This window comes from Pieris brassicae, chromosome 13, assembly GCF_905147105.1.
Source record: "Pieris brassicae chromosome 13, ilPieBrab1.1, whole genome shotgun sequence".
Taxonomy (NCBI): Eukaryota; Metazoa; Arthropoda; class Insecta; order Lepidoptera; family Pieridae; genus Pieris; species Pieris brassicae.
In genome coordinates, this window is record NC_059677.1 from 3,851,561 (window position 1) to 3,874,558 (window position 22,998).

The 22,998-nt window shown below is 34.1% G+C and overlaps 1 protein-coding gene across 4 annotated transcripts; it reads right to left on the reverse strand.

Annotated features, from left to right (window-relative positions):
* Positions 1–3,475: 3,475 nt before the first annotated feature.
* LOC123717681 (ATP-dependent RNA helicase DDX3Y) lies at positions 3,476–22,422 on the reverse strand. Of its 4 annotated transcripts, none has more exons than XM_045673816.1 (13): positions 22,201–22,422; positions 19,459–19,555; positions 17,601–17,771; positions 12,160–12,422; positions 10,689–10,832; positions 9,518–9,729; positions 9,142–9,273; positions 8,061–8,415; positions 6,972–7,098; positions 6,013–6,165; positions 5,439–5,634; positions 4,435–4,601; positions 3,476–3,750 (listed from the first exon to the last, which is right to left on the reverse strand). In XM_045673816.1, exons 1-13 carry the CDS (start codon positions 22,243–22,245, stop codon positions 3,638–3,640), a joined length of 2,175 nt encoding a protein of 724 aa, XP_045529772.1. In that variant the 5' UTR covers positions 22,246–22,422; the 3' UTR covers positions 3,476–3,637. The 4 variants fall into 4 exon arrangements, with proteins under 4 accessions (XP_045529772.1, XP_045529776.1, XP_045529774.1 ...); XM_045673818.1 differs by having other exon boundaries at positions 3,477–3,738; XM_045673817.1 differs by lacking the exon at positions 3,476–3,750 and adding an exon at positions 4,211–4,303 and having other exon boundaries at positions 4,378–4,601.
* Between the last annotated feature and the right edge of the window lie 576 nt (positions 22,423–22,998).

Genomic DNA, 22,998 nt, shown 5'->3' on the forward strand with positions numbered 1-22,998 from the left:
AAGGGTTCATCAAGAAAATAGCGTACCAATTCTTAAATGGCTGTTAAAGCACCAGTGAGCTTTGGCATTGAGTGTCCATGGGCGGCAGTATAACTTAACATCAGGTGAGAGTCCTGTCCGTTTGCCCCTTGTTACAAAAAAGTTTTTTATCGTTATATACAATGAAAAAAAGCAGGTAATTAAGGTGAATGTTTATTGATATTTGTACTACACGAAGTGTTGCCAAATTTGTCCATTATTCATTAGTAAGTAGATTTTACAAACTTACGCCAGACAGGTCCGTCGTAGAAACCCTTAGTGCGATAAGAATGTTACGTTTTCATAAACTAAAACGCAACGTTCCATTCAGTGTGTAGTGTTTTTCACTAATGTTAATATAGATATATTGGTTCTTTGTAAGCTGCTCGTAATTTTCATACAAAAAAGTATCGGTATTATTGTGGGTTTCAGAATGAAAAGCGAAATTATGAACAACCTCAACAGAATTTCTAGTTCAACACATGCTTTTGTTTAATCAAACGTTCGGTTGATTTTCGTTATATTCTTACCTCCCTAATATCATACTTAAAATAAAATATATCAGTAAAGTCTCAAAAACGGGTCCCCCTAAAATAAGGGGTCTCAGGTCATCAAACTGGGACATCAAAATATATATAACGATAACAATGATAGTAATAACTCTATTACAATTAATGAACTTCTGTAATAATCTTAGTAGTAATAAGGTAAAATTAAATAATTGTATTATTTGTATTCATGTCTATGATAAGAAAGCATTTTGTTAAACTTTATCTGACCAATTTCTGTAAAGCTGCATATAGTAGATCGTTTTTCGAAACATAAGGTCGTAAAGAAGTTTCACTCCTTCCGTGTGTACACTAGTACACGCTCTCATGTTTTATTAAAAATATAATACATGTGTATGTGTGTAAACTGTGGAAGTCATATTTTCTTCTATGTTGTTTTAGGACTTATAAATAAATCAATTGTATTCGAACGAATATTATACATATGCTATATTATATATTATGCTATGCATATTTCCAAAATATGTAGTCAAAATCTGTTATAACAACATCGAACTACTCAATATTTGGTCGTGAAAACCGATGACTTTGTCCTAATACATAGAATTCAGCCGGACTTTGATTTTGGTCAATATAACCGGTATGTTGTTCTACACGATGTCGTGTCTACACATATAATATAAGGTCATTTTTAGATGCATCTGCAATTGATGCTGCTGATGTAACATGAAAATATTTGAAGCTTTGTTCATAAGCAATAATTTGAACTGCTTCAAGGTTGTTAATATTTATATTACTATTATCGATGAAACTAACACAGGGCTGATTGAAGTTCTGTTTGATCGAGTTGTGAAACATTGTTTTTAGACACAAATAAACATTATGCTTGTTTGTATTATCTTTGGTTAACATAGCTTTTACACATTGAAACAAATCAATTTGTTAACCGGATTAAAGCTATTTGTATTATAATAGTCTTTTGTTGAAATAGCTTTTACACATTAAGAAAAACACTTCTTGAACGGAATAAAGCTATTTATTATTATTAAAAACTTATAGTTATTTACATAATTCTAAATTTTTAATTTTTTCCCGACGTTTCGCGTGCTTTTCAGCTTTTTACAAAAGTCTTAGAAAGTAGAATTATGTAAATAATTATAATTTTTTTATAAAAATACATAGCTTTTATCCGTTCAAAAAGTGTTTTTCTTATTTGTATTATTATAAAATTATAGACGTTTCAAACGTCTATAATAACTTTATAATAAAAAATAGCTTTAATCCGGTTAAAAAATTGTTTTAGGTTATAAACAAAACTGGCTCAGTTGGTACTAAGAGATTGGTACCAAAGACTGACTTCCATTTTTCGACTTTTGACTGTTTGTATTTTTCAAAGGATAAGTGTAAAATAAAACCAAATCAATTTCATTATTTTTATTTGTAAATTCACATTCAAATTACAGACCAGGGTGACAGATGTACTACGGACGAAATTTAACTAGATACTGTATCGTTTCTAACCCTACAGCCACTACTGGGGTGCGTAAATGCTTAAATTTTTTCGGAAATTGTGTTTCAGAAGACAGAAAATTAACACGATACAGAAACATCAAATCTATATTTATCGACTAATTTCAAATCGCGATTACATAGAAATTTAATTTCCTAATTTTGATGTTTTTAAATACCGCTCGGATTTGATTCTAAGACATTATAGACAGCCACTTAGACATAATTGAAATCAGATTTTAAAAAACTAAATCAGTTTTTGTTTTAACTTCATCTTTCTTAGTCTGTGTTAAAACATCGTTTACGAGGGATTATAGTAGCGTTTAAAATGTCGAGAGAAAAAACATTTTTAAATCAGAATTTACTTGACTTATCGCGATTCACAAAAGTACGGTCCATGTTCCAAAACTATTCAAGAGCTGTCAAAATTTTTGACAACGCTCAATTACGTTGGAACAGGCCTAACACTAATTTTAAAGTCGGGATCGTTCACAAATGAGATTCAACGATCGCGAAGCACCGCTCTCCATTAAAATTGCCGCCTCGGGAACAGAAAACTATATGCAACTTTTTTACGTTTAGCGCCATCTATTGCGAAACGGAAGTACTTGAAAAAAAAATCGAAACTGTCAATTGCAATTGTCAATGAAAATACAAAAGTGAACTCTGAGTTCTGTAAACATTTGAGTTGTAGGTTTTGGGGAAGTAGGGGCAGGAGACAAAATCACTGACACTAACGTCAAACTAATTTGTACGGCGGTCACGTGACAAGACGTGACCTAATGTCAATCCCAAACAAACTCTTTCATCGTCAGTGAGTCACGAATATCCTAAAGTGATTTTGTCTCGTCCCCCAGAATACGAACTGCATATTTTGAAAATAGAACTCGGCCGTCACATTCCAAATTTAACAGACGACAGTCAAATCTCATTGACGTCTCAACAAGACCGCAAATTACGCGCGTGAAAGCGCTGTCATTCCACTACTGACAATTGACATTTGACAGTTTCGCGCCAACGAAAAGATTGTGACCATTTTAGTACATTGAATTTTATTTGAGTTTAATGAAAAATCAACACAATCTTTGCAATACTATTTACATAGCAACAATCAAAGAACAAAGTTTGATTATCTATTGGACCCTTCAAAAAAAGAGGAACTAAGGGCTCCAACATTCAACTACGAAATAAATACGGTAATTTGAATTTTAATTAGGTATGCCGCTTACGTGTGCTAAAGGGACTGTTTACGACACTGGATATAAGACAATACACATATTTTTCATTGATTCTATACACAAAAAAAACCATTTTTTTTTCAATCCATACATGAAATAAATAAAAACAGATAATTTTTTTGTTAATAAAATCTAATTTAATTAGCGTCAAGAGATAAAATTATTAAATGAAACTCGATATAATTTTTTGCTACTGCTACCATATTATATGAAAAAAAAAAAATAGTTATAAACAAAAAAAATACATTTTTAATTGCAATGAAATATATAATAAAAAATGTACAGAAAAAAAACTAAAAAATCCCGTTAATAGCAAGCAGCATACCTCAAACTCTATGGACGAGCGGTGTTGTCTGGATTGGCTTAAGAGTCCCACCAGTCAGGTCCGCCGCCGCCACCGCCGCCGCCGCCGCCGTACGAGCCGCCATAGTTGCCCCCATATGAGCCGCCGCCGTATCCGAAACCTGAATAGCTCACTGTCAGAACCATGTGAATAACGCTCATACTTTTCAGTACAACGATAGACACTAGATTAAATGTAGCACACAAGATAAAAAGAGAAGAAGAAGAAGTTATCTATAACGTAGAAATAGAAGAATTACATGGTAGTTATCTATCACTACCATGTAATTCTTTCAAGAGGAAGGTGATGAAATTTTTAAAGGCAAAGTGCCTTTATAGTGTAGACGAATGTTTTTATTTTATATGACATTTGCATGCCCTCTTTATATATGGCTGATTTTGCGGAGCCTTTTTTTTTAAATGTAATGGAGGCAAACGGGCAAGAGGCTCGCCTGATGTTAAGCGATACCGCCGACCGGTTCGGAAATACTTCAGAGGGCAGCTGGTTCCACATAATGGTGGTGTGCGGCAAAAACTGCCTTGAAAAACGCTCAGTTGTGGAACGACGGACGTCGAGGTGATACGGATGGTATTTTGTATTCCGCCTTGACGTCCGATAATGAAACTCAGCTGCAGTTCAGCAGCTCGGCTCAGCTTGTAGTTGATCGATCGAACACTGTACCACTATTTTGGCAAATAAACGATTATTATTATGAACAAACGTCAAATGAACAACTTGTAATATTTTTGATCAGTCGTAAAGATGGGTGTCAAAGGGATACACGTTTCCCTGAGTGACAACTCCGTGCCATACTCACCATTACCCATGGAAGGTCCCGCGGACCTCGGCTGCTGTCTTGACTGCGTCCGGAAGTCCCTTGCCCCGAAGCCGTTTCCGGTGGCAAACCGGGTTCCGCCGGAGCGACTTCCGGCACGTCTACCGCCACCACCCGCACGTCCGTCCGCGGCCGTGCTCGTTAGCCAACTGAAATTGTTTTATAGAATTTAAATACATCATTTAGACTAGAAATATATTATCCTTAATACTATACGTAATATAAAATAATACTATATCATATATATAATACGTAATACCGAATAATAAAAAAATAATAAATAATAGATAAATTAGTAACAATAAAGTTTTGTTGGAATATGCGACTCTTAACTGGGATGTTGTTTAAAACCCCTATGCTAGAATATTTTTTTTTATATATAGGCCACCGTTAACAAGCTGATTAAGCTGTTCAATAAACAGCCTCTGAACTAAACAGCGGCCTTTAAGCCTAAGCCTGCGAGATGTTCAGCCAGTTGATCAAACAGCTAGGCAAATGACTTGGAGCGATGAGGTTTCATTACCAGCCTGTTGACTGTTAATTAAAGTTCTACTTTCTGCCACTCTCGAACTCGAAACGAAAAAAATTACCATCACATTTTTCGGTTACGCGTCACATTTTCCGTTACACGCCAGATTTTTCTTATCCCTACCACGGTTGATTCGAAGAGCAGATTATAACAAAAATATATAATAACCATGTCAATGATAGTAATAATTCTATTACAATTAATGAAATTCTGTAATAATCTTAGTAGTTATAAGTCAAAGTGAAATAATTTGTATTCATGTCTATGATAATAAAAGCCTTTTGTTAAATTTTATCTAATTTAACTTTATTTAACCAATTTGTGTAAAGTTGCATATAGTAGATCATTTTTTTAAAAATAAAGTCATAAAAAAGTTTCACTTCTTACGTGTGTACGTACACTAGTACACGCACACATTTCTTGTTTTATATAGATATTAATTAATTTGCATACTCACTTTGGCACATCCTGCTTAGCCTCGACCAGCAGTTCCACCAGGTCCCTGGCGAGGCCCCGGTTCGAGTCGTTGAAAAACGAAGTCGCTACCCCGAGGTTCCCCATACGTCCGGTACGTCCGATACGGTGAACGTACTCCTCCACGTCCGAGGGTAAGTCGAAGTTGATCACGTGACGTACGTGGGGGATGTCCAGACCTACGCCATTGTATCGTTAAGTACTAATACTTTTATACTTAAGATAAGTACACTAATAACGCGGTAGACACGAACCGCGTTATAGGAAATTGCGTTGTAAGTGTATTCCCGTAAATACGTATTTTTAACAATTTGAAAACATAATTTTAGACTTGAGAAATCATAAATGTCACACTACAGAAATATAACTCGAGAAATCCCCGCGAGGGAAATACCGTGTTATACAGGAGACAGAAATCGCGTTATAGGCGTGATTACATACACGGTCTGCACGTCAACTTTTAGATAACGAGCCGATCACTGTCTTTAGTACTAAAAATGTCTTTATTATTTTCTTAAGTGAAAAACGATAATTTTTTAAAGGAAAGAAAAAGCGACCTCTAGCGGCGACAGCAGTGGCCACGAGTATTGGAGTCTGTCCGGACCGAAATCTGCGCAGGGCGTCCTCTCTTTCGCGTTGAGAGCGATCTCCGTGAATGGATGTCACTGGGTAGCCATCGCGGTCCAGAAACTCTTCCAGTTGATCCGCACCTGAAAATATTTAATCAATTTATAATAGAGCAATAATAATGATGATACAGATTGTTTTTTTTAAATATTATGGCAATAATTTTAACTGTATGCCAGTTTCAAGTAAAAGGTTGGGAAACTACACGCGAAACACAAACAAAGACATCAAAAGAAAACAAGGGGATAAGCTAGTTATAAGCAAAATATGTACATAAACATATTACATCTTAATATTATTATTGATTATGAAAGAATTAATTATAATACAATAAAGGATAAAGCAAAAGGCAGGAGATTTCAGTCGGAAACGGAACATTTAGTAATTGTAAGGAATACGGAAAGGAGGTACGGTCACATTTGGAACAAGAAAAGAATATATGGTCGAGATCACCATACAGATTGCTTTTAAATTCCCATTCATATATATTTGGATATAAGCAAATGTTGCGTGCTTTTGTGACGTCACGGGCGCTGTGGGCAGAGCCTCCAGTCCACCAATCTACCAATCGTAAGACCTGCGCTAACGATTTTTCTACCACATTCATTTCTGTTCTTTTCTTGCTTTGCTGTGTAATTATTGTGAATATTGTTTAGTACTAATGACGCATATAGCCTCATAAGTCAATTTATTATTATAAGGTACTCGCGCATATAATTTTCCTACTAATCGTACATCTGAACTCTGGAACTCATTTTAGTTTTGTTCCCTTCATACGATCCCTTCAAGTATTACGTAACAATCGTGGGAATCCTCGAAAATGCATTTCGTTTTTAAGCATAGACAATGTAATATGTTGCAAATTCGAGATTTTTGACAAAATATATACCTTTCTTAGTCTCGACAAAGACGAGGGTGAGCTGGTCGTCCTCAGAGGGCGCGCGCTGCAAGAGGTTGGAAGCATTCAACAGATCCAACAAAAACGACCTTTTGTCCTGCTCTTCGACCCAGACGACCTGAAAACCCATTTTTTATTTACAATTAAAATTGTATTTACAATATAAAAATAATAAGTGGCATTACAATAAATAATTATTCGTATAGATTTTATAATTTATTTATTAAAAATAAATCAATGGCGCTACAACCTTTTTAGGTCTGGGCCTATTCCTGTATCTGTTTCATGATCATTTGTTAATCTAGTAGGTGATCAGCCTTCTGTGCCTGACACACGCCATCTTTTTGGTTGAGTCCGAGAATAGGCCGTACTTCTATGTATTTGCCAACTTATAAAAATATAAGAAGAACATATACATATAATCTTCACCTTTCTACCACCAACTCTCATTTTGTAATAGTACTGTAATAATATTTCTATACCAAACTAATATAAGCCATCAGCTAGTTCCAATATACTAGGAACTAACTTGGCATACAATACAAATACAATATACAATACTTCCTATAACGCGGTACCTTGTAGCGCGTTTACCATTCCATGCATAACGCGGAAATTTTGCAATTAATATTTTATATATATATATTTGTATATGTATTTTGGATATATATGAAGTCCATAATTAGTTCCTTTGACCTTCTTTCAATTGTGTTATAAAACTAAACTAAATAACTTTATGAAAACGTGGTCTTAGTTTTGAATTTAAATCAGTTTTACAAGAATACTCCTACAACGCGGTCCGGGTCTATCGCGTTATAGGGGGCATTATGTCTGCATGTTTTAATACCTGTTTAAAACTGTCGTATCGACTCAACGATTTTTTTTTAAACTTTATTCAAACCGGTTAAAAACTGAATTTCACATTAATTAATTATAATCAAACTACATCGGTCGGACGGACCATGTCTAATCTAATTCATAAAGGTATCTTGTCACTGTCATGTGAATTTACAGACAGACAAACAAATCTACTTATCCATTCCATAAAATCCATAAAAATGCCTGACATTGCCAGCTCACCTTCTGTGTAATATTCTCCGAGGTGGATCCAACGCGACCGACAGCCAAGAACACATAATTATAGAGGAAGTCCTGCGCGAGCACCTGGATCTGCTTGGGGAAGGTGGCCGAAAACATCAACGTCTGCCGTTCACCGGTCTTGGGCATCGTGTGGCACTCGACGATCTTCCTTATCTGGGGCTCGAATCCCATGTCCAGCATCCGATCGGCCTCGTCCAGCACCAGATGGCGACAGTGGTCGAGGGCGACCCGGCCGCGGGCTAACATATCGACTAAACGGCCGGGAGTCGCCACTAGGAGGTGGCAGCCGCGGTCCAGTTCGCGGAACTGCTCGTAGATTGGGGAACCGCCGTAGCTGGAATTTTAATGTTTCTATATCAAAAAAAGCAGGGCATAAGAACATCCCCGGATGTGCACCAATGTATTCTCCGTCCATGGGGCCGTTAAAATATTACGAAAGCACTATAGGGGGTGGAGTTTCTTTGATTTTCTTATATTTGGTGATTATGCCAACATCACTCACACATTGTCTATAAATAGTACGTTTATGTACTATTATTTTTGAGAGCTGTGCTTACTTTTGATGACAAGAGTAGGTGACAAGATGCTATTGGGGGGGTAGCTAAGAAGATGCGATGGGAGGTGGGTGTAGGTGACAAAATGTGATTGGAGGTAGCTCACAAGATGCGATGGGAGGGGGTTTTGCTGACAAGAGGGGGGTGCAGGTGACAAAATGTGATTGGAGGTAGCTCACAAGATGCGATGGGAGGGGAGGTTGTTGATAAGAGGGGGGAGGTTGCAGAAAATCGGCTTACTTAATACTTGAAAGGCCCCTATGTGCGTATTTAACATTTAAAGGAAGGAAAACAGGAACCAAAAGTAGTCGGCGTATGTGATGCTGATCACCTACTTGCCTATTCGTTTGTAAATGATCAAGAATCAGATTTACACATGTGAGGCCTAGACCTAAATAGGCTGTAGTCCCACTATGTTTTTTATTTCAATAGAGGAATAAACTACACTATTTTGAAAGCTCATCAGTTTTTTTTTGTATGTGTATACATATATAAAAAATACTCACACAACACAGGGCCTAACCCGCGAGCGATAGGCGAACTTCCTGGCTTCATCATAGATCTGTGTTGCCAGTTCACGAGTCGGTGCCAGCACCAGACCTAACGGGTATTGCTTGTGGCCTGTTCTTCGGACCGCGCTGAAATTAAATGTATTGATATATAGCGGAGATAGATTGGAAAAAGGAGCGAACATAAAAATTTCTACAAATCTTTGTACTCTTTATTTACAAAAATGCGTGTACATCAAAAACTACTGAACTGATTTTGATGAAACTTGATATCTTGATACCTGCTTTAATGTATTATGCTATGACTTAAATATCAAACGATCATACGTATTTATAAAATTGAACACATTACTTATTGAAACTCGGCACTCACCCCATATTCTTAACAGGCCCGGCCTCGTAAATCTGGTTGAGGATGGGAACGAGAAAGGCGGCCGTCTTCCCGGAGCCGGTCTGCGCACAGGCCATGACGTCACGCCGCCCCAGCACAATAGGGATCGCGTACTTCTGCACCGGGGTCGGCTTGTCGTATCTGGCGGACGCTATGTTCGACCGCATTATTTCCGTCAAGTTAACATCCTCAAACTGAAAATATTTTATATTTTTCATTTATTTCTTATTCAGACACCTTATCCTGGGAAAAATAAAGGAGACAGCTGGGATAGATTGGAAAATAGCCATGAGAGGCGAGTAAAAGTATTTGGAATAGAATTTGTATTATTTAATGAATAATGTAATATAACTAGTACTATATTAATGGCTTTAATTAGACCAACATTGTATGATAGCCAATTGGAAAGCATCTTCCAATTGGAAGAATTTATTAGTGACAAATGTAAATATATACCTATTTTCTTTATAATAGTAATGAAAGGAGTTGCTTATTAGTAAGTCAGCCCTGTGTTATGATTTTAATTTCACATTTTCTTAAATTTTTATGAAAGGTAAATAAAAAAAATAAAAAAATATTTTTTTATGAAAGAAATATAGAAACACATATTCTTTTATATTTAAATAAAAGAATATTTTAGTATTTTAGTTAAGAACATGTTTACGAATTGACGTGAAACAACTTCCCGATGATGTCAAGTCACTCTACTCCGACTTAATATAAGTTGTGTGGGACATGCGCACGAGCATTCCTCCGTTTAACTAAGAAGGTAACATTGAATAAGTGGACTATAATGAATCAAATAATTTATGAAGTGCTTAATTTCCTACCCATAATCTAATTCTTATAATACATCCCGAGTCATGTCGAAACTTTTGTCAGTGATGTAAAAACGACGCGTTATATCACATTTATATTACTGTTAGGAAATTCTTACTATTGATAAATATTGTTATTAATAAAATTACTAATTTTATTTTTCATATGTTTCTGAACGTATACTATTATTGTTTATAAAACAGGATAAGAGATAAGAGTTTCACTTAATGTTCAATCGTCGCCACACAATTATAAGACAAGTGCGCAGCCGGCCTTTTATTTGTTTCTCAAAAACTTCAAGCAGCTGTTGCCAACAAAATAAGTGTATACGTACGCTTGTAATGAAATCCGGCACGTTCTCGCCGCTGGCCTCGACCGGTATATCCTCGTACTTGGAGAAGTTGATGCCAGTGTTGCCCGTGCCAAACAGCTCCAACTCCTGCCGCTCGTCGCGAGGTAGCGGGACTGTCCAGTCGTTCTGAAATAAAAAAAAAAAACAATATGTCAACAAATTAAAACACATAAAGAAGCATTATACAGAGAAGAACGTTAGATATAAGTCTTGTTATAAAAAAAAGCTACTAAATAATAATAAAAACTACACAAAGGTGAATTCAAATTCATTGATGCCGCTACTACGCTGCTATGTATTAAAATACAGTATAAACTGCATGTAACGTCCCCCGATTTAACGACGAACTCCCTAAAGCATTGAAATCAATTAGCTTTGATTGGTTTAGCTCGACTTCCATACAGTGATACACTCTACTGATCTACATAGCATTACACCTACTCTCAATAACGATAACAATTGAGTAATAAAGTACTTTTTAAGTTGAAAGAAAAGCTTTTTTTTACCGGACTAAAGCTATTTGTATTGTTATAAACTTATAACTTAATTTTTTTTTCGACATTTCGCGTGGTTTACAGCGTGCGTGGTCACGGTGACTGAAGACAAAAGGTGCGGAATGTCAAAAAGTATCACAGCTGTAGAGAAAGTTATCTTATCCGTATTTATTTAACCGAAGTTGGTATCGACTAAAAGATGAAGGGTTTTTGCAGAAATGACTCACGGTGTCCTCTACTTTCGCGGATTGTTTGTCTTGAGATTTTCATTTGGATATTATTGTATCCGAGGTGTTTGATAATTTTAAGCCGTCTTCTCTATTGAAATTGGGGTATTTTTTTTAAATTTCAATGGCTTCGCGTACCAATCTTGGGAATAATCTTTTTTCTTTCGCAAATACTTTCGGTTGGGCAAAGCGTAGTGATTAGGCCTATCTAGTGTGTGTTCACAGACTGCTGATTTTGTGTGTCGTCTGTCTTTTTAAGTTGTCAAAATTAGTAAAAACTGCGCAGCTGTGTACGTTCTGTTGACGCTTTAAACTCAGCCCGCAATAAACTCGACTGTCGGCATCATGCATACGAACTTCCTAAGAAATTCGTTCTTTTATTTACAAATTGAGATTGCTTAAGCGTTATATCACGAAAATCCCTCAATACATAACAAGACGAGAACAGACTAAGAATAGTGTTGTATGTAATTACTAACACTAGTCTGAAATAAACTTTATTTTTCTAATACGGACTTTCCTTCTTCCCATTTAACGACAACTCTTTGTAATGTCAAAATTTGTGTTCCTTGAGTGTCGTTATATAGAGTTTACACTGTAATTGTTTACGTGCTTTAAAATCACAGCGTAAGCGTACTTTTTAATTCGCCAAGTTTTCGAAAAATTTTATAATAAAAAATCCAAAAATTGTATATTAAAAAATCAGAAAAATGTAATAAAAAAAATCATTACCGAGTGAACCTCGCCCCTGCGAGATGCAGTACGACGGACGTCGTCCGAGGGCCAGCGTGAGTTGGAACGGTCCTCCCTCGGCTCGGGCTCCTTCCAACGATCGTTCCTGGGCTGAGGAGGCTCGTTGAAGTCCTCGTCCTTCCTGACGTCCCTCGTCGGCTCTCGAGGCTCGCGAATGTCGCGCGATCCGCGACTGCGCTCTGATGTCCAGCGATCGTTCTCAAATCGCTCAGCATCGCCATTCTGACTGCTGGATTCTCGACCTGGAATTATCAATTGTCTTATCAGTATACAAGAACAAGTATACCATCATCAGGCTATATATTTGTCAATAGTAAAGTACTAGGGTTTCAAGTACTACTATAAAACTATAATAACATAAACTTAATGTAATCCTGAATTTAGGACTCGAGTGTTGGCTATTTTTTTTTTCTTATAAATCCTTTCCATTATTAATAATTAAAAAATCATAAACTTGATTTTCCTACCAACTTTTGACTAAAGTATCGTTACGCAGTTTGTGGCAGTATTACAATTGTATTACACTAGTGTTGATAAACTCAACTAGGTGGCGCTAAAGGCAGTATTTAATACAGAAGTTGTACAAATGTTAAGATAGACGAAAAGCGATGGCCTAAAATATTTCGCGTTCAATATTTAATCCAACTTCGTTGACCTAACTAGATGACACGTGCCATCCCGCCAATGGCACGATGTGACGGAATCAGTTAAGGAAATTTACTCTTCCGGAACCTTCATCCGCCTACTGCATGTTATAAGTTTGTTTAAGTAGTTGTTATGTTTCTATATGGAAAACGCCACATACTACATGGTCCTTCGAGCCGGATTTAGCTAGTATTGTCAATTTGTAATCCCACGTAAAACTTAAGGACTTTAAGAAAGTTATGAAATGCATAAATCTATACGAAAAATCATATTACTTTCTAAATTTTACAAAGGTTTTCTTTGGACTTCTCTATCAGGGTGTATAACATTAAGTGATAAACAAATAATTTGGTCCTCATATCAATGCAGTGTACATAGAGAGTATTGTTTATTTATATATTTTATTAAAGTACACCACATCATACATAATACATTGTCTACAGTATCAGTTGATATATATCTAAATACATGACAATTACGGTAAACATAAATTTTACAAAAAATAATAACTTACAACTATAAATTTTAGATTTGCCAGTACCCAAAGAAGTTTTTTTTTTAATAGTTCAGCCAAGCCTTGGTATGAACCAAGTATATCAAGCTCTGAATAAGTAGGGTTCTTTAGTATTTGCGAAGAATTCGATTGAGAGGTGCCCGAACTCCTAACTTGGTTTTTACAGACTTTGGAAGATTCTGTTCATTTCGAAGCTTTCGAATGGATAAGGGACGACAATGTCAATATTCTAAAGAAGTTACTGATCTGTATTTTAAAATTTCCTAAGTCGTTGGACCCTGCACTGTGGTGCCGTGGTATGTATGTGGGTATTGGTGGGTGTGTGTGTATGTAATATTGTGGTATGAGAAAATCCTGTACTAATAAATGTTGACATGACGCACTAGATCAGTGTTTTCCAACGTAGGGAACTTGACCCAAGAAGACAATTTGATTGTTATGGGGGACAAAAGATATGGGCTGGATATAACCTCAAAGTGAAGACTTAAGAGTGAAGGTAACCAAATTGGAACCTAAAATAATATCTCATCAAGCGTAAGGATCTCACAAATATAAAATAATAAATCAATATATACAAACTTTATTAAGTTTCGGAACACAGTTTTGAAAATACTTTGTTCCTTACGAGAACAATTAATATTTTTTTTATATTCTATGTGTTTGGGTCATAAGAATCTTATAAGGTTGGGAATTCACTGCACAAGAGCGTTACACAAAATTCTTATTGTTTTACAGCCACAATATGTAATTCGTTTATGAAATCCGAGCATTCGAGAGAGACAACTCTTACAACAACAACTTAACATGAGATATATGTATATAATTTTATATTTTATACTAGTAATCGTCTATACTAATATTATTGAATATTGGTTTGTTTAATCTCCGAAAATACCGGCTCTGATTGACAATATTTTTGTACTGGAGTGTATTTAGCTTACAATGAATTAACGCGAAACATAGCTGATGTTATAGATTTTTTAATTGTCGTGTGTATATTTGTTCAATTACGATATGTGTGTGACAGAAAGCTATATAATTCTGACATATATCGTGACTGATCCATTTATTTCACTAACGTAACGACAATTTTTTTTACGTCGATCACCTTGACGACACTTACGTTACGACGTACTGACGTCAGCGGTCAGATATCTCAAAACATGACGTATACATATATACAAGATGTTATTTTGATTTATGTATTATTGGTTCATTTTAGGAAATTTTTTTAAACGACTTATGTTTGTGATTTTAAATAGAAATTCATTATTTGACGCAATTAAAATTTAAAAGGTATTATAAATTTATTTTATCTATCAAGAGTTTAACCAACTATTTTATCAATCAAGAGTTTAACCAACTATTTTATCAATCAAGAGTTTAACCAACTATTTCGTCTATCAAGAGTTTAAACAACTATTCTATCTATCAGGAGTTTAACCAACTATTTTATCAATCAAGAGTTTAACCAACTATTTTATCTATCAAGAGTTTAACCAACTATTTCGTCTATCAAGAGTTTAAACAACTATTCTATCTATCAGGAGTTTAACCAACTATTTTATCTATCAAGAGTTTAGCCAACTATTTCGTCTATCAAGAGTTTAAACAACTATTCTATCTATCAGGAGTTTAACCAACTATTTTATCTATCAAGAGTTTAACCAACTATTTCGTCTATCAAGAGTTTAAACAACTATTCTATCTATCAGGAGTTTAACCAACTATTTTATCTATCAAGAGTTTAACCAACTATTTCATCTATCAAGAGTTAAACCAACTATTTCGTCTATCAAGAGTTTAAACAACTATTCTATCTATCAGGAGTTTGACCAACTATTTCATCTATCAAGAGTTAAACCAACTATTTCGTCTATCAAGAGTTTAAACAACTATTCTATCTATCAGGAGTTTAACCAACTATTTTATCTATCAAGAGTTTAACCAACTATTTCATCTATCAAGAGTTAAACCAACTATTTCGTCTATCAAGAGTTTAAACAACTATTCTATCTATCAGGAGTTTAACCAACTATTTCATCTATCAAGAGTTAAACCAACTATTTCGTCTATCAAGAGTTTAAACAACTATTCTATCTATCAGGAGTTTAACCAACTATTTCATCTATCAAGAGTTTAACCAACTATTTCATCTATCAAGAGTTAAACCAACTATTTCGTCTATCAAGAGTTTAAACAACTATTTCATCTATCAAGAGTTTAACCAACTATTTCATCTATCAAGAGTTAAACCAACTATTTCGTCTATCAAGAGTTTAAACAACTATTCTATCTATCAGGAGTTTAACCAACTATTTTATCTATCAAGAGTTTAACCAACTATTTCGTCTATCAAGAGTTTAAACAACTATTCTATCTATCAGGAGTTTAACCAACTATTTTATCTATCAAGAGTTTAGCCAACTATTTCGTCTATCAAGAGTTTAAACAACTATTCTATCTATCAGGAGTTTAACCAACTATTTTATCTATCAAGAGTTTAGCCAACTATTTCGTCTATCAAGAGTTTAAACAACTATTCTATCTATCAGGAGTTTAACCAACTATTTCATCTATCAAGAGTTAAACCAACTATTTCGTCTATCAAGAGTTTAAACAACTATTCTATCTATCAGGAGTTTAACCAACTATTTCATCTATCAAGAGTTTAACCAACTATTTCATCTATCAAGAGTTAAACCAACTATTTCGTCTATCAAGAGTTTAAACAACTATTCTATCTATCAAGAGTTTAACCAACTATTTTATCTATCAAGAGTTTAACCAACTATTTCGTCTATCAAGAGTTTAAACAACTATTCTATCTATCAGGAGTTTAACCAACTATTTTATCTATCAAGAGTTTAACCAACTATTTCGTCTATCAAGAGTTTAAACAACTATTCTATCTATCAGGAGTTTAACCAACTATTTTATCTATCAAGAGTTTAGCCAACTATTTCGTCTATCAAGAGTTTAAACAACTATTCTATCTATCAGGAGTTTAACCAACTATTTTATCTATCAAGAGTTTAACCAACTATTTCGTCTATCAAGAGTTTAAACAACTATTCTATCTATCAGGAGTTTAACCAACTATTTTATCTATCAAGAGTTTAACCAACTATTTTATCTATCAAGAGTTTAGCCAACTATTTCGTCTATCAAGAGTTTAAAGAACTATTCTATCTATCAGGAGTTTAACCAACTATTTCATCTATCAAGAGTTAAACCAACTATTTCGTCTATCAAGAGTTTAAACAACTATTCTATCTATCAGGAGTTTAACCAACTATTTCATCTATCAAGAGTTTAACCAACTATTTCATCTATCAAGAGTTTAACCAACTATTTCGTCTATCAAGAGTTTAAACAACTATTCTATCTATCAGGAGTTTAACCAACTATTTTATCTATCAAGAGTTTAGCCAACTATTTCGTCTATCAAGAGTTTAAACAACTATTCTATCTATCAGGAGTTTAACCAACTATTTTATCTATCAAGAGTTTAACCAACTATTTCGTCTATCAAGAGTTTAAACAACTATTCTATCTATCAGGAGTTTAACCAACTATTCTATCTATCAGGAGTTTAACCAACTATTTCATCTATCAAGAGTTAAACCAACTATTTCGTCTATCAAGAGTTTAAACAACTATTCTATCTATCAGGAGTTTAACCAACTATTTCATCTATCAAGAGTTTAACCAACTATTTCATCTATCAAGAGTTTAACCAACTATTTCATCTATCAAGAGTTTAACCAACTATTTCATCTATCAGGAGTTTAACCAACTATTTCATCTATCAAGAGTTTAACCAACTATTTCATCTATCAAGAGTTTAACCAACTATTTCATCTATCAAGAGTTTAACCAACTATTTCATCTATCAAGAGTTTAACCAACTATTTCATCTATCAAGAATTTAATCAAATATTTCATCTATCAAGAGTTTAACCAACTATTTCATCTATCAAGAGTTTAACCAACTATTTCATCTATCAAGAGTTTAACCAACTATTTCATCTATCAGGAGTTTAACCAACTATTTCATCTATCAAGAGTTTAACCAACTATTTCATCTATCAAGAGTTTAACCAACTATTTCATCTATCAAGAGTTTAACCAACTATTTCATCTATCAAGAGTTTAACCAACTATTTCATCTATCAAGAATTTAATCAAATATTATATCTGTCAAGAGTTTAACCAACTATTTTATCTATCAAGAGTTTAATCAAATATTAGATCTTACCGCGGTTAGTGCGCGGGTATCGCTGATCGTAGCCGCGATCGTTCTCATGGTCGCGGTCACGTTCGCGGTCGTCGCGCCGACCACCACGGTCGTACGTTCTAGAGTTGCCTCCGTATGATGAACGGCTGTCCGACCCCTCACTATCTAAGCTTTGACGCTTAGACCCTTCTCCTGCAATTTCCAACACTATGAGCGATTTAAGAAACTGTATATCTCTCAGCACGTAAGTCTAGCGGTGATCATTAGTGCATAGTCGAAAAGGCATCGGAGGGGGCGTTCGGCAGACAGTAAGCGCTATAATGCGCGTAAAGCTTTACGAGTTCGTAATTTTTTGTTGATACATAGCAATACAGTATTGAACGCGATAAACGTTTATCTAACTTTGACATCCGCTTGGATATTTCACATTGATCTCAGCAAGAACATATTAACATTGTATATGTTAATAAAATTATCGAAATTACCTCCTCCACGGTTTAGTGGCCGCTACACTTACGTGCCAAGGGGTTATGTCGTAGACACTTAACGCTAAGTATGACCCGCGTCAAAACATTTTTTTGACATATGCGAGTCACACTCATCACTGAATATCACTGAATCTGATTAAGAATCTGAGGGTAAGACTAAGTATTGCTAAATAAAGTATGGAGCACGCTGGCGTGTATCTAATTCTGTTGGTTATTGCTTTAGTTTATTAAACCAAGTGGTTTTAAATAAATATCATGGTGTTAAATTATTTCGAATTGATGAATCTGTCTGATAACTTTATTATAAGAATATAGTATGTACAATGAAATATACTAATATTTATTTATTTATTCATTTGGGAAACAAACAGATACATCTCTAAAAGTAGAAGTCAGAAAAGAAATATAAACATAAGAATTAAAGCATTGGATATATCCACAAAAAGTTTCACTGATAAAATAATAAAAAAATACATATATAATAGTAATATATATGGTCCAGCATGCCATCTCCATCACTGAACGTGCAATCTCGCAGATTTTCTTTCTGTATTCAGTTAACATTTGCCCGTCAAAGCAAAACATCTTAAAGCATCCCAACCAACAGCGCTACAACCTTTAAGGCCCAGGCCTTAGATATGAGATCAGCCTTCTGTGCCTAACACAAGCCGTCGATTTTGGATCTGCCGATTTGTTAACGATGTTTTCCTTCAGCATTCGAGCGTTACAAGCTGCACGCTTTAGCCACTAGGCCGTTCCACGACTGAGCGTTTTTCAAGGCAATTTTTGCCACTCACCACCGCTACGTGAAACCAGCCGCCCACTGAAGTATTTCCGAACCAATTCGACTTAGGGTACTTCAAGAAAAGAGCGTACCAATTCTTAAAAGGCCGGCAACGCACTCGCGAGCCCTCTGCCATTGAGTGTCCAAGGGCAGCGGTATCACTTAACATAAGGAGAGGCTCCTGCCCGTTTGACCCCTGTTCTATTAAAAAAAAACACTGCTCGATTCCAAACTAATGTAAGGAGACATAGAAGACTATTCTTCTTGCTTTAAAGAAAAATAATCAATAACGATGCAATTACGATGGCCTACCAATGGTATTGTAAAAACTTTTACAATAAACCTTTAACATTTACCACTTTTTAAAATTAATTATCTATGATACACATTTAAATTTACCTATTTAATAATAATAATACCAACTGATTGTAGTTTATTTTTATCGTTTACCCTAGATACAGGCCCGTGATAAGTTTAAAAATTGAATTGATTAAAATTCATTCGAATATCACATTATATTTAAAACACCAGATTCATGGATTCATTATAAAATTTTCTATTGGAATTCAGTTAATATAGTAATTAAAACTAAGAAAAAAATAATTACCTTCAGAAGGTTTGGCCTCCAACTGCTTGCGCAGATGTGGAGGAATGTAGCGGCCAGAACTCTTAGGAGCCTGAGGCTGCAAGTCCAGACCAGCAAGCTAAAAGAACGAAATATACATCAAATGTATATAATTGCATGTCACATGTCAGTCTCTATCTTTTTATGATCTTTTGTCAGAATATAAACATGTAGACTCTCTATATACTGGATACTTAATATCCAGTGAGAAACCTAACTAATTTAAGAATTCTGATTAATATATAATCCATTAAATATTCACTACAATAATTATATAAAAATAGAGCCTAATGCTCACTTTCCTCATGGCTCATTCCATATAGCTATTATAGTGTTCCAAATATTTGTAATGTCTGTCATAACAATGTTTCAGACAGAAAATACTTCATTTATAACAAATTGTTACATATAATAAAAATGTCCCCTCAGTTATAATCAAAGACTAGGTTACTAAAATGGTGATAGACCATTGCTTGTTCCTTCTCGGAAACTACTATAATTTGTTTTTTTTTAATATTTGATATATAACTGTGATAACTGAACAGATAATAACTAGTGACTATATTCGTGTACACTCATTTAAGTCCTAGATGGCTCTAATTACCGTTCAAAGACAAAACAACTTATTGTGTACTGTCATTGAGACTCTAGATACTGTTGACCAATCACAATATAGCAATGAAATGAAGATACAATTAATTATTGAAATCATTCTAACACCCTTGGCTAGCATATTTCTATACAAGTGTCAGAATTGTGTCAAGAACTAGTATATACAGTCAAAATCTGTTATAACAACATCAAAGGGACTACTCATATTTAGTCATAAAAACCAATAGTCATAACAGCTGATGACGTTGTTATTAAGTACGTAATACAAAAGAATTCAGCTGGGACTTTTGATTTTGGTTATTATAAGTATGTTGTTCTAAACATTGCTAAACTTAAACAATTCACCCATATAATATAAGGTCACTTTTAGATGCATCTGCAGTTGATGTAACATGAAAATATTTGAAGCTTTATCAAAAGCAATAATATGAACTTATTCAAGGTTGTTGATATTTATATTACTATTAATGAATCAATGAAACTAACACCATAGGGCTGATTGGAGTTCTGTTTGATTGAGTTGTGAAATAATGCTATGGGTTAATGTAATTATAGCATTAGGTTTCTGATGTGACGAATGAAAATAATGGAAAATGTATGTGTACATAATACTTCAAATGTTAGTAAAAGCATTGTTTTAAGATACAAATAAACATTATGCTAGTTGTCTAGCTTTTGGTAGATATTTTTATTTTATGTTTTTAGGTTATAAAAGAAACTGGCTCAGTTGGTAATAGTGGTCATTAAGAGGAGTGCGTAGGACCAGTGTCTACTAACTTCCATTTTAAAACAAACATAATACAAACCCTTTCATATAGATTTTATATATTATTAAGCAGATTTTATAGTATGACTAGTTTATAATCTTTATCATTAAACATGTCTACAGTAAACTATATTAATAAGTTAGCTATTAAAACTATGTAAGTAAATATTTAACACAAAGATTACTTTCATATAAAACACAATCACTTAATAGATTTTTTGACCTTTAAGGGTGACTCATATGACAATAAGTCATGGAATTTTTAGATGTTTGCCAATTTCCTGTATAAAGTTGAACATGTTAAAATTTGATAGGCATTAACATTTTACAAATGGATAAGCGATAAAAAATGTGTAAGCCACGCAAAGGTATCAGATATTAACATTCATTTAGTAAAATGCTAAAGTGCACATAAATTTTATTGCTTCATATAAAAACTAATTTGCAATTGTCAAGGTCATGAAATCTAATATTAGTTGTTATTCCTTTGTTGACATATTTAGCTAACAGACATTAATGTAAATGATTTCATTGTTTTTAAATATAGATAATATATCAGATATGCTGTATTATACAGGACTCAAATCAAAGCAAAAGCAACCAATTACCATCACATCATATCAGAAAGCTTTATTGAAGTTCTCAGTGTTTCCTTTTATTTCATCACTTATGATCTAGAATATTTGTTACATATAAGGTATTATAACCACAAAATATTAATCTAATGATAACTGAATTATACATTATTTGACCTGAAGTAAATAAACTAGAGTTATAGGATGTGCATTCTCACAAAATTATCATTTGTTTTTATATAAAGTAATGTATTTATCAATGAAAAACCATTCCTTGAAAGACTACCCATAGTTGTAAAATATTAAACATGTTACCATTACAAATTTTCATTGTATGACTTTACAAATAAAGAATATAATAAACAAATTCTATTTACTTCAGGAATTAATTTTATTTTGCAGTTTTGAACCTCTCACTACTCAACTCATACTTAGCTTTTAACTACAACACAACAGCAGTAAAGATGGATATATATATAGACACCTAGATAGTATATGTTAACTTCACATATATTATTTACATTTTGAATACCAAAAAGTAAGAGTCTACTCTGACCCAGTCATCCTATGATCCTACCTTCCCAAGATTAGGACGCCATGTTGGTTAAGCTAAGACACGTAAATGTAATTCTGCCATAAGAAAAAACGTTTGGGCAACATGAAACGATGTTTATTGGTTATCAAATAAAAGATTTAGCAAAACTAAACCCTCCAAAACGAGATTTTCATTCATTAAAAGAAAAATCAATACAAAGAACATGAGGTACCGACCTGCTGCTCTAGACCTGTTCCATTTTGGTTGGTAACATTACTCATATTACTACCAAGCGGTTCGTTTTTTTGGGAACTTTGCTCCAAAAATATTTATTTTAACCAAACACAGTCTACAATTAATTTTGCACTAACACAAATTCACAAAATCACATTAAAGGCTATGTATAATTTCTTTCGGAAACACTTTTCATTCGCCGTTTTTGCAGTATTGCCAACTTGAATAAGTATTTTCCCCTAAAATCCAGAAGACGAAAAATCGCTATAATTTTACATCAATTTAACGAAATATGACATTTGTATCTTGAAGTTCTGCGTGTTTGCGACATTTTTAAAATTTGATGTAAGATATGTATTTCAAAATCTTTTATACGGGGTATGTCAATCAAAATAAATAATAAAAATAATTTTGTTGTAATTTTACTTTACATTTCTTGAGTTGTATATCGACGCTTTGTGATATAATATAGTCTTTTCTTTAGAAACAAACAAATTACGCTATATTCCTTTAGCTTATGTTGCTGATACCATAATAGTTAAACAATAACAAGGATATCTTAAAAGGTCTTCTTAATCATATCGAGTCTAATCATAAATAAATAATAGGCAAACTAAATGGGGCTAACTTTGAATAAAGTGATAACAGGCGGCCGTGGGCACCGGTAACGCAGGGGTCTAGCGGGTGTTTTGACCACGTTTTAGGGAAGGCTATTTTCTTGAAGCCCCCTAAGTCGTGTCTATAAGGAAATACCTCTACTGGCAGCTGATCCCATAAAGAGATAGTGTGTAGTGAAAGAG